The sequence below is a fragment of the Dermochelys coriacea genome, chromosome 20 (genome assembly GCF_009764565.3).
Source record: "Dermochelys coriacea isolate rDerCor1 chromosome 20, rDerCor1.pri.v4, whole genome shotgun sequence".
Lineage (NCBI taxonomy): Eukaryota > Metazoa > Chordata > Testudines > Dermochelyidae > Dermochelys > Dermochelys coriacea.
The window spans coordinates 2515015-2527213 of NC_050087.2; the positions used below are offsets into that span (position 1 = coordinate 2515015).

The window sequence follows — 12199 nt, forward strand, 5'->3', positions numbered from 1 at the left end:
TAACTGCAATGGAAAATCAGCCAAGATACAAAGATGAGAAAGAACTAAGTTTGAAGACATTTAATTCTGGAGCATGCAGTTTTGTCTGGCTTCTGGTAAGTTATCAATATGGTCCTTATGGGTCAGAATCCTGCTGCCCCAGCTATGGAAGGCAACAACAGTGCATTTCCTGCTCAGGACGTGAGGGTAATACCAACCACTTTAAAAATGTAACTGGTGCCTGTTCCTCCCTGCATCTTCAATGCCACGTGTGCCCAGTTTATGGACTGAAAGCTGCAGCCCTGCAGAGCCAGTAGAACTTTGGGAGAACAGGCTGGAGTCCTAGCGGTCTCCTTTCCATGCACACGACTCCTGAGTCACATGCTCGCCTGGAGAACAGAGCACAAAGCCCCATTTCTAGGGTCCCGAGTGCAAGTCCCCATCTGAGGCTGGAAAAATCACAGCTTGATTTTCAGCAACTCACCTAAGCTCGGAGTCATTCGTGGATTCTCCTCCCCTGGACCGATGAAGCTGGGTTTGGGGTTTTCTGAGTGCATTGTCCTTAGTGGTGCCGAGCAGAGCCTGCATCAGCCAGTGAGCACGCTGCGGCTCAGTGCTAAGCTGGGCAATGCACTGAGATGACACCAAGGGCACTGCCCATATGGTCTGATACGCTGCATGTGGCAGACACGTGACAGGATAGGGGGTTGTTGGGAAGAGGAAATGGGGTATCATAAATCGTTAGTCTCCTGCAGTTACAGATCTGACTGCTGGCCTCTGTCTAGCCCAGTGTACTCCCCTGCTGTCCTGGATCAAACCATCAGGTCTGGTATTCCACTTGCTGCAAGGCTACTTCACCTCTGCTGCACCCACCTATTGATCTCCCACTCCAGCAGGACCCTTCCAAATTTCCTCTCCCACAGGGAATGTTTGTAGCACCCTTCTGTGCAGAGGCTTTCTATTGTGGCCTCTGACCACGGCTGAGAGCATCTGACACTGAGGGCCTGGGGAGACAAAGGGAGAGGACAACTGCTCTTTCTGGGCCTACCTAGATTGTGGATGAACTGGTCTCCAACCCCTAGGACTCCATAAGGACCCCCCCTGGGTTTTCCCAACACTCACTGAGTTAAGCAGGGTGGGGACTGGACTTGATCCTGATGCGAGTCTGAGCCCTCTCTCACAATCGGATTTATAGCCAGGAATGGGGTCTAGAGAGCCAGGACTCGGCTTCTGTTCCTAACTCTGCTGTTGCCTTTGCCACTGGTTTGTCTCTCTGTGCCTCAGTTTCCTCCTCTGTATAAGAGGGATAATTCCCCGAGCTGGCAGGGATCTGTGTTCCCCCAAGACAGCGATTTCAGTGCCGGCTACTAGCACATGCTATAAGAAATGCTGAACTCCCTGCCTCACTGGGGTTGCTGGATTAGAGGGTTAAATAGTTGCAGCTTCAAAATTTTCTCTATTAATTTCTCAGTCAATCCTGGGCTGGCAAAGGCTGCTGGTTTATTTGGGCAAGGAGCTCCTGAAAAGGGGAGAGGCCAAAAAAGAACTAGGGTCACTGATCATGAGACAATGGAAGTGGGGCAGGGTGGGAGGTTCAGCAAAAGGATGCCTGAGTGGAAGGTGATTGGCAACCCTGGAACCATGGGCAGAGGAAGGGCAGGCTACACATACAAGCTGGGGGCTGGAACGACCTGCTCGACTGCTGGAGGTGGGTGGGGAGAGTTAAGTCTCCAGGGCCCATTCAGACCTTATCCTCTCCACCAGCCAGGAGGAGGTTTCTGTGACAGTGAGACCTACCCCATCAGGACCTCGGCTGAAAGCCACCAGATCCGTGCCCAGAGCTCCCATCAGCTGATCCTGACTTTCAATCCCTGGTGCCCTGGCCTGATGACCTTGCAGTGAAACATGTGGCAACCTACTCCTTGTCTCCTAGCCACATGCTCTCTCAGCAAAAGGGTTGTTTCTGGTGTGTGGAAGGGTCAATATTTGTTCATGTCTCAAATATTTGCTTAAACTTGGCAGTTGAGGCAGCAGGACAGAAGCCACTGACAAGAGACAGGGGGCAGGCTCCTGTGGCGAGGTCAGGGAGCGTTGGACGTGCTGCTGGTAGAAGTCATCTTCCCCCGCATCCATCAGCAGGCATAGAAAAGTGGTAGAGCCCACAATCACAGCTGACGCTACAGCAGCAAACCAGCGAGGAAGAGAGCTGCTCAGGGACCATAGCGACCTGCTGTCGGTCCGAGAGAAAAAAGGCTCTAAGGGGAACAGGGGTGTTAATGATAACACTAAGCTATTGTTTTATGGGTGCAAAGTGCTCAACTACCGTGCATCTGGCACTGGCTAAGCTCTCTGGGGAAATGAATGCATAAACAGCCTTGGAAGGGTCACTGGGCCTGCATGGGTGGGCGAGCCTCACTCCATGCCCAGATGTGATTGCAGACAGACTCTTGGCCCGGGTGCAAGTTAGGCCAGCACCTCTAGAGAGCAGAGCTGCTGAACACCACCGCCCCTTCCGCAAGCAGGTCAAAGCGACCCGAGCTGGGGCTGCTCAGATCTAGTGCTAACCCTCAGGCAGGCAGGCAAATTTGCACAACAGCTGCGTAGACAACCTTGGCTATTGTTCAAGGTTAATAGCAAGAGAGCTCCTACCAGGACTGGCCTCTGGAAGGACTTTTTCCTTTGCTCAACCCTTCCCTGAACAGCCAGGAACTGAAGGCACCAGCCCAGAGGCCATTCAGAGCCGCTCCAAATTGTGGCTGATGGTGCAGCCACAACCCCGAGCCCGCACAGGGCTGTGCAGTGCCCCTGGGAGTCCTGTCATTTCCAAGGGCCCAAGGGGTTTGTGGTGCCCCTAGTCTGGCAGGCAATTACACCACACTGAGCAGCCAAGCATTGAGAAGCCTATTGCTTCAAGTGATTTAGGGCAGCCACTGGCTACTATGAAAGGCTCATTGCCTTTGTGTGTGTTGCTGACAAAGGAGGGGGCCCAGCAAGGAACGTGAGGTTGTTAAACTCCTTGTGGAGCTCACACACCTCGTCAGCCCAGCAAGCCCCTCCAGCAGGGAAGGATCAAGTTAACGCCAGCAGCTGAGCTAGAGCAGTGAGCAAAGGGGAGGGGACAGGGAGGAAGTGGGACTGGGGGGTCAGGGCCCTCATTCCCCCACTGCAGGAACAATGCATAAATGGAGGATCTGGCTGATGCAGTAGGTCCCAAAGGCAAAAAACCCAACCCCAAGCTCCTTATGCTTCAGCCACGTTCACTTCCAGTGAAAATTGGACCAAGGGACACTTGTTACCTGCCCTGGTGGACATGACTCTGGGAATCTGCCCCACTGGCCAGGGAAAGGTCGTATAAGCCTGAGATCCTCCATGTTCATCACAGGCCCCTGGTCAGAGCGGGCCCTTTGGGGCCCATTAACAGCAGCTTTCACTCGGTCACCCCCAGCAAGGATGGGGTGGCAAGGGCACCCCCTCCTCAGCCAGGGCACCGGGGGTGTGTGTGTGTGTGTGTGTGTGTGTGTCACTTAACAGCCATTAAAGCAGCTGATTGCCAGTAAAGCTGCAGAAGCCCTGCACCCCACCCCACCCCCAGCCCAGAAACGTTCCACACAGCCAGCACCTTTGCCCTGGGACTTAGCCACTCCTGCATGTGCGACATCCCCTGCTGCACAGAGGATTCAGGTCTCAGCTGCCATGCCTGCCTCTTTAGCTCAAGCTGTAGAGGCTTCTGGCTCTGGAGGGCACTGGTTTAAGCCCTGCTGTTGCCCAAGATGGCAGCTGTCACCCATGCCTGGAGCAGGAGCAAAACACTGGTCTGTGGCATTGCCTAACACTGGTACCACCCTTGCCTCGGTATTCGCTACGCTGTCACAGGATAGTTGAACCTGCTAACAGCTTCCTGCTGCTAGCTCTGGCTGGCATGGAGAGGATACAGTGCTGAAAACTGTCCCATGGACTAAGCGCCATAGGGCCATTCAGAACCACTGCTCAGACTAATCACCCCTACCCCTCATTGCACAGGGAAACAGGACCATTGCGAGCAGTTCCAACTGCAGTGTGGCCAGAGGTTTATTCTATTGCCCTCCGACGGAGATCACAGCAATCTGCAGCCTAGAAAGAGGTCCTCAGGAAACAGACCTGAGACATTTAAAAACAAGCCCTTCAAAGTAGCACGACTCCCCCTGGAAAACTGGATCCCTCCACCCTGCGCGTGCAGACGTTGCTAGCAGAGCGCCGACTCGGCTGTGTCTTCGCTGGCTGTCATTTGAGCTTAATACTCATTGCTCCTGCTGCTGGTGGCTGGAAATGTCCCCTTTGGACGGATGATGGTGGAGAAGTCTCTGTGCAGTCCCCTTCCCCTGGGCCCTTCAGAAAAGCCACAGAGAAGTGAGTTGCCCGAGGTCATGGTGAGATAGTGACAGAGCCAGACCAGAACCAGAGTCCTGACTCCAGCTCCAGCACTGTAGCTACTAGAACACATTGCTGCTCAGAATAAAACCCAGGAGGTCTCACTCCACCAGCCCTTCTGCAACTCTGAGTCCTGATGCCCATGCCTGACTCTGCCCCACAGAGAGCATCTCCTCTCAGAGCTGGAACAGAACCCAGAAGTCCTGGTTCCTGGCCCCCTTTCCTCTTCCCAACAGCTGACACTCCCACCCCAAGACTCAACTAAAATAAATAAGACGTAAAAGCACCAGAGTAGGTGGGCGGAGGGACGAGGGGTCAAATCCAGACTCAGGACTCTACAGGCACATCTGTCCATCTCCTCGGGGAAGGGATGAGGGAGGAAACATCGACAGCTTAAAGGCAGATGGAAAGTCAAGCAATCCCGAGGGGCAGGAGAAGAACAGCGTCTTTCCCTCTGAAGGAAGTTTCTGTCCTGCTTTCTTCCCCAGGCAAAGTTTGGGGTTTCCAGGTGACACCCAGCGAGGTTCCCAGGGCAATGCCAGCAGATAGGGGAGGAGTCCGCTGCAGGGGATGTCCAGTTTGATCCGGGCCTTTGCACTTCACAGCTCATCATGGGGGATGTTCAGGGCATGGTCGCACAGATCTACGCATACGAGCACAAGCTGTTAGAACAAGGGACTTACCAGACTGGATCAGAGCCGAGGTCCAGAGAAAGGATAAGAACCCTGCAGGAGACAGTTGTGGGACAATCTCCTCCTGACCCCCCTGCCCCACCCCCCATGAGTTAGGGGTTGGTTTGTGCAGTGAAGCAGCAGGGCTCATGTTCCTTACACAACTGGCTCCAACTTCTCTCTGGCTGGTCTCTCTAGCATGTCAAATGTCTAATCCCTTTCGGAATCTTGTTTTTGGCCTCAGTCAGATCTTGTGACAGTGAGTTCCACCAGCTAACTGTGCCGTGTGTAAACAGTACTTCCTTTTCTCAGCTAGGAGTTTGTACCTTTCGATCTCACTGAATGTCCCTGTATTATTTACATTACGGTAGCACCTGGAAGCAGGGATCAGGTCCCTATGTGATAGTTTCCTACACCTGCAGACAACTGGCTCTGCCCCAGAGTTTACAGTCTGGTATTTTGCTGCCAGTCCTCAAGCTGATTCGGTTTCCAAATCAGATCTTCAGTAACATTTCTATCCAACTGTAGGAAACAGATAGCAGCTACCACAAGCATGTCCCTTTCGAACTGGCTTAGCAGCTCATGGCCTGGCATGGTCTACAGCTTCCCTGTCCCTTTTAACGTGCGAGATGATTCCCACATGCTTCTCAGTCTATATAATCCAAACACCACAGACCCGCTTTGTTGACTACAGCATTTCTAGCATCTTTCACACCAAAGCACTTAATCTACCTGGAGGATAATTTCATCCTCACTGAAATGCAGCCACCTCTAGGGTGGGATGTAGCAGCTGTTCAACACGGTACAGTATCACACAGTGGCTTCGGTCTTGAAAGAAAAGCAGCAGTCTGTATGTGAATGAAACGGGGCGGTAGGTCAGTGGAAAATAATTGCCTAGTTGGGAGGGGGCCAGGACACCGGGTTAACATCCTGACGCTTGTAAAAGGGGCCAAGAGGTCAACAATTTAAGACCCGGAGTTTAACTCTTATTCGTTTTTCCACAGGCAGATCATCCCTCCTAGAGGTGGAGGGCACAGGAGACCAATCTCCGACTCTCAGCCATTTGCTGAAGCACAGAGCAGTCAAGGGGCTGGCTGGATGTGCAGCCCAAGGACAAGGCTGCTGCTCAGGTGAAGACTGAAAGATCTAGCTGCCAGCCAGAGAACAGGGACTGGCTGGCACAGCAGTGACCGGCAGAGGGACCACTTCTCTCTCTCTCTCTCTATGCGGCTGTTTGAACAGAGCTGTTGAAGTCGGCCTTTGACCCAGACAGCGCAGATGGCAGGAGCTCTCTGCTGAAGACTGACACATCGCTGTGGCATGCAGAGCTATCAGGTGTCCAGGTCCAGGGAGATCAGAGGATAGAGGTGTAAAGCCAGAGTCCCTTTCCAACAGCTTGGACAAGAACGAACAAAGGTCAGGCGGCACCCAGGGCTGCCATCCAAAAACAACTTAGCAGGATGGGGAAACCAGTCCTTGAATAGCACCCAGCAATTGACTGCTCCAATCCCGTTACTGCTCTTAGCAGCCAATGAGAATCTCCGGCGCAAATGAGGTTGGGCTGGTTGTGAGAGGAGCCACTGTCCCTTGGCCCTGCCTCAGGAACGCTTGGCACAAGCTAGAGTTTCCCAAAAAAGCTGCAGGCAGTTAGAAAAGGCAGCGTGAAATACATCTTCCGACTTGCTGCCCTCAGTAGAAGCAGCGAGCCCACGGAGCCAGGACACTCCTGCAAAGCACTCGCACCAGATCCCCAACATATCTCTGGAGAGGGTTTGACACCCCAGGAGAGGAGAGGCCAGGGGATGGGAGGGCAAGTTACTGACAAATGCATAAGACAGTGGAAGTTAGACTCAGATCCCATCAGTGGACCAGTTGCAGCCTACCTGAAACGGCTTCCTGACAGAAAGCGACCCAGCGACTGCAGGATAAGAGCCTGGAGCAGCAGGGTCCAGTGGGTAGGGCACTGCACTGGGAATCAGGAGACCTCAGCTCTATTCCCAGCCCAGCCGCTGACCTGCTGGGGGACCCTGGGCAAGTCAACGTAACTCTGCCTCAGTTTCCTCATCTGTAAAATGGGGCTAATGGCCCTGGCTGTCCTTTGTGAAGGGCTTTGAGGTCTACGCACAATGTGCGATGGGTAACAGCTAAGTATCATTACTTCTTTTCTTACTTTCCTTCTGGTTTATGAATAGTTTTTTGTAATGGTTTCTCTACAGCGCTCAATAGAGTATCTGGGGAGTTAGCCAGCACGCTACGACAGAGTTACAGATGGGGGAAACCAAGGCACAGAGTGGAGAAGTGACTCAACCAAGGTTGCACGGGGTTTAGAGCAGAGCCAGGAACTGAACCCATGTCTCCTGAGTCCCAGCCCAACACCTCATCCATGTGATCATCGATCAGAACAGATCTGCAAGCCCCACAGCTTTCAGCAGTCAGCGCAGCTCAGCGGCATGCTTCTTGTTTTAGCTGTTTAATGAACTCACTGATTCCAAGAATCAGCATAAAACGGGAGGCAGTCCAAATTAAAAAAAAAACAAAAACGCCTAAGGGGGGTGCCTTAAATCAACATCTCGGGGGGGGGGGGGGAACTGGCCAAGGAAGGTGCGGTTGTGGGAAGGTGACGTGGATGAGTCCAACACCGCGCTGCTGCCTCAGGAGTGGGTGATTCCACGTCTCAGTGAAGCTTATGGACCTGCTGCAGAGGGATCACTTTCCCCATCGCTGGAAGACAGCTTCCTTGGGGCTGGAGCGCTGCAGTCACCCTGTTCCGGTAATGCTGCAGCACTGGTGCATGATGGGAAGTGGGGAACAACACTGATTGAGTACAGGGGACCAGCCATGGTAAATACTTTATGTGGCAGCACCCCCCCTTCCCTGCGCCCTGCCCATGGCTTCTGCCATGTTCAAGGGTGCATCTCGCTCCTAGAGTGGTGACTGCTGACTGGGCTTGGCCTCCAGGCAGCCATCTAGAGGTGAACGAAAGCCTCCAGGCTCCGTTTGTTTAAAACGAACAAAAAGAGGTATTTCTTCACCCAATGCACAATCAACCTGTGGAACTCCTTGCCAGAGGATGTTGTGAAGGCCAGTATACTAGGCTTCAAAAACGATAAATTAATGGAGGATAGGCCCATCAATGGCTATTAGCAAAACTATGCTCTGAAGTGTCCCTAGCCTCTTTTTGCCAGAAGCTGGGAATGGGTGAGCAGGGATGGATCACTTGAGGATTCTCTCTTCTGTTCATTCCCTCTGAAGCACCTGGCATGAGCCACTGTCGGTAGACAGGATACTGGGCTGGATGGACCATTGGTCTGATCCAGTCTGGCCGTTCTTACGTTCCCTGGCTGACTAGCCCCCTGCCCCAAGCAGCAGGGGACCCTCACTTACCAGTCCGTTTGCTGCAGAGCCGATCCTTGACGTTGTCCGTCTCATGGGAGAAGAATTCAATAAGCTCATCTTCATACTCCTCGGCGATGCTCTCGCACTGCAACGGGGGCCAGAGAAGGTTAGAAAACCTGCATCCTGCCTCCCCTAGCACTGAGGGGTCACATGGGGCAGCAACAGTGACAGAGAGGTGGAACTGCGGCTGGGCCCTACTCGACACAGCCCCAGTCACAGAAACAGCAGCCCCACCAATCCATGGCCTGCTCTGCGGTGGCAAAGCACAGTGGTCAGCGCTCTGCAGTCCAGGAAGAGGGGTCAAGGTTAAGCACTGGAGTGTTGCTAGTGAAAGCAGCCTGGTGTCTCCCACTCATCCACTGGTGCCCAGCACCAGAAGGGCAGGGGCTACTGCAGCTGAGAATCAAAAGTCATCAAGGTCCCCCCTTCAACTGGCAGCTGAGCTACGTCAGGGGAGCCCCACGTACGCCCAGCGCCTCTGCACTCACCGCAAACTTCAGGCGGGACGTCACGTCCCCGTCCATTTTGGTCCCAGAAAGGTCCATGTTGGTCCCATCGTGGGACATCACGCGGAGGTAGCTTTTCCGGTGGGTGGAGGGATCCACCTTTTCCCCATACTCTTTCATCTTCTCACAGACCCGCTCCAGCAGCTCTGTCAGGTGAGCTTCGGATCTAGCGTAGGGCACCTGGGCAGAACCACAGCGATCTGATACTCTAGGCCAAGTGCATTCACCGTACCACTCACCCATGAGACAGCTACAGCACTGAGCCCCAACATGGTCATAACCGTGCTTTGCAAGCGTTGGCCGAGGGAGCGGCGACAGTGCTATCCGCTCTCTACACAGAGGCGAAACAACTCGGCCGAGGTCACGCAGCGAGCCAGAGGGGCAGCTCTGCACAGAACCCAGGAGTCTCCACTCCCAATCCCAGTCTCATCCCCTGCCCACAAATTCTCCAGAGAACAGAAAAGCCCAGGGGTCCTGGGTGCCAGCCCCCTGCTACATCAGCCAATGCTGCTTCTCTAGGGCGAGAGCCACTACTACAGAGGAGCCATTCTCAGCCCTCAAACTGGCTTCATATTCCAGTGCCGCCAATCAGAAGAGGAACCCCCCCCTTCCACGGTTAATAGCACCCAGTGGGTGCCTCAGCCCACCTTGGAGTCTTTCTGGGGGAGAAAAATTAATGAAGTGGGATCTTCAGGATCCACTTCCTTCTCCATCCCTCTCCCCACAACACATGGCTGCTACTTCCAGTAGGGCTTTATTGTCAATTTACCATCCACCCTTCCCCTCTCTTAAACCTGATCTTTCAGAGACTCCTGCCGCCCCAGGGCTGGAGAGAGGTACCAGGCTGGGCAAGTGCAAGACAACCTACCTCCACGACCGACTGGCTGCCGTCCGGGTTGATACGGAATGACCCCATCTGGATGGTTTTCTTGGGGTCCACCTGGGAGATCTCCCACTCCAGCTCGTCCACCAGGGCCCGACAAGCTAGAGAGGAGAGAGAGAACTCAGTTGCATTAGTCACACATGGTGAATCAGAGGGAGAGAAGCAAACGGCGGTTACCCAGCCTGCCCCCTGCAGCCCTGGGCACATCAGAAACGCAATACAGCAACAACAGTTCAATAGTGCACCGTCCGTCTGGGAGCAGCAACTAACTCTGGTACAGTAACTAACGAGATGGTCTCCTTCTCAGGGTCTGCACTGTGCCTAGCCCAGTGGGAGTCAGAGCCTGAGAGAGAATCTGCTGCTCTAACAATAATCTGTACTTACCTAGCATTAACTAACCCGATCCCCATTTGGCTGATAGGGAAACTGAGGCATGGGGTGCGACTGTCACACAGAGACCGAGCTGTAAACGCTCCCTTTACCTCCACAATGGAGATCCTGACTACTCCACGCAAGGACACTGTTCAACAGGGACACCAGGATGACGGACAGGCAGAGTGTGTGAGAAACCCAGCCGTTCATCTTCCCCGCAGGCTGCCACAGCGACCTGCAGAGAGGCCAGAAGGATTCAGTGCTTCCAGATCACAGCTCCTCCTCTCAGCCACGAAGGGTCCAGCAGGCGCTCTGTGGAAACCCAAAGCAAACTCTGCATCCCTCCTGGTTCCGACAGCAGCCCTTTTAGGGACTTGTCTACCTGGGAGCCGTGTCTAACACTGGTCTGATTTTACTGGTATAGTTATACCATTATAACCTCCATGCTTATGCCAGCCTGAGGGTGTCTCTCTTTGATTTAGCTTAAACCAGAAACGACCCTGCTACAGCAAAGTAACAGAGAACTTACCCTGGTATAACTACAGCATTTAAAATTCCCATCCTATCTGATCCTGTTATAACCCCCCTGGTAGATTTGCCCTTTCCTGCCCCAACACCCCAACCCATCATACTGGGCCAGCATTTTCAGTGCCAAGGGCTCTGTGGCACAATCGTTCCCTGTTTCAAAGCAGTTCTCAAGAAGTGGCTGTTTGTCTGCTGGGCTCAGGTTGTGAGCACAAAACAGGGATTGTGCGGCGGGCCGGAGGCCACAGCGTTTGGCAGTTTGTAGCTGCCCTTTGCTGGTTACTGGATCGGTCAGTGGCCCTTCCCCTGGCATAGCCATCCCGGGGCACCCCTACAGAACCTAGCGAGATGGAGAAAGTGCCCACAGGTCCCCTCTACCAGCCCTGGGGTTGATGGGCACCGGGGAGTCACAGCATCCCCCCAGCACAGAAGGGAACAGCAGCCCATCATGAAGGCTTGAGGGGCCAGCTGACACCCTCTTTCCATGGTTCTGTAATCTGCTCCCCAGTGTGCCCCACTTCCTGCCAGCGCCCCCCACACTCTGCCCCCTCAGTATCCCCCAGAAGTCCCCAAAGAGACCTCTCTAGCTCCCTGTTAAGTCTCTAGATAGCCCCCTACACCCAGGACCCCCATACACCCTACAAAGATCCCTATAGGGACCCCCCAACCCAGATGCCCCTATACACCCTATAGAAACCTGTATAAAGACTCGCGCTCACCTATACAGCCCCCCTCACACATCCCCTTAGAGCAGCCTGGACTCAGGTCCCCCCATACACCCTACAGCGACCCCCCTCCCCGACAGAGCCCCCCATACACCCTACAGCGACCCCCCTCCCCGACAGAGCCCCCCATACACCCTACAGCGACCCCCCTCCCCGACAGAGCCCCCCATACACCCTACAGCGACCCCCCTCCCCGACAGAGCCCCCCATACACCCTACAGGGACCCCCCTCCCCGACAGAGCCCCCCATACACCCTACAGCGACCCCCCTCCCCGACAGAGCCCCCCATACACCCTACAGCGACCCCTTAGAGCCCCGCACCTGAGACCTGTCCCGGCCCCGCCGCTCCTCCGGCGGGCGCTGAGTCCGCCCGCTCCCGAGCCCCACCGCAGCCCCTCCGGGGCTGCCCCACCTCCCGCCTGACCCGCCGCCACCGCCGCCGCCCCAGTCCGGGGATCCGGTGAGGTGAGGGGCGGGGCCGGGGCCGGCTCCGGGGCCGGCTCCAGCTCCAGCAGCGGCTGCCAGGGCCCCTCCGGGGGGCGGCCGAGCACAGGCACCGCTAAGGGCAGCTAAGGTGGCAGCAGGACCCCAGGCGCACAGCGAGGCCCCAGCTCGCGTGGCGTTCGGTTCCACGTGAGCAGCAACCCGGCAAGGGGCGGGGCCTGCGCGGATGGGCGGGGCAGGGAAGTTACACAGCTGGGCGGAGGGACCGACCCCCAGAAGGGCATAGGGGC

At 55.0% G+C, this 12199-nt stretch overlaps 1 protein-coding gene across 4 annotated transcripts; it reads right to left on the bottom strand.

Annotated features, from left to right (window-relative positions):
- Nucleotides 1-4022: 4022 nt before the first annotated feature.
- CNPY2 (canopy FGF signaling regulator 2) lies at nt 4023-11927 on the bottom strand. Of its 4 annotated transcripts, XR_005289689.2 has the most exons (7): nt 11787-11925; nt 10325-10526; nt 9828-9943; nt 8942-9139; nt 8442-8538; nt 4674-5029; nt 4023-4344 (listed from the first exon to the last, which is right to left on the bottom strand). XR_005289689.2 is itself a non-coding variant. In XM_038378298.2 (6 exons), the coding sequence occupies exons 2-6, from the start codon at nt 10422-10424 to the stop codon at nt 4986-4988; spliced, it is 555 nt and encodes a 184-aa protein (XP_038234226.1). In that variant the 5' UTR covers nt 10425-10526; nt 11787-11925; the 3' UTR covers nt 4023-4985. The 4 variants fall into 4 exon arrangements, 3 of the variants coding, with proteins under 3 accessions (XP_038234226.1, XP_038234227.1, XP_038234228.1); XM_038378298.2 differs by having other exon boundaries at nt 4023-5029; XM_038378299.2 differs by having other exon boundaries at nt 4023-5029; nt 10325-10449; nt 11787-11882.
- Nucleotides 11928-12199: the final 272 nt, after the last annotated feature.

What these genes read in the sequence shown, in the direction of transcription:
- CNPY2 (XM_038378298.2), bottom strand. Translation starts at nt 10,424, where the DNA reads ATGAACGGCTGGGTTTCTCACACACTCTGCCTGTCCGTCATCCTGGTG. An exon ending in TCAGGATCTCCATTGTGGAG is followed by an intron (nt 9,944 to 10,324) that starts GTAAAGGGAGCG and finishes TCTCCTCTCTAG; the next exon opens with CTTGTCGGGCCCTGGTGGAC. An exon ending in GCAGCCAGTCGGTCGTGGAG is followed by an intron (nt 9,140 to 9,827) that starts GTAGGTTGTCTT and finishes GGTTCTGCCCAG; the next exon opens with GTGCCCTACGCTAGATCCGA.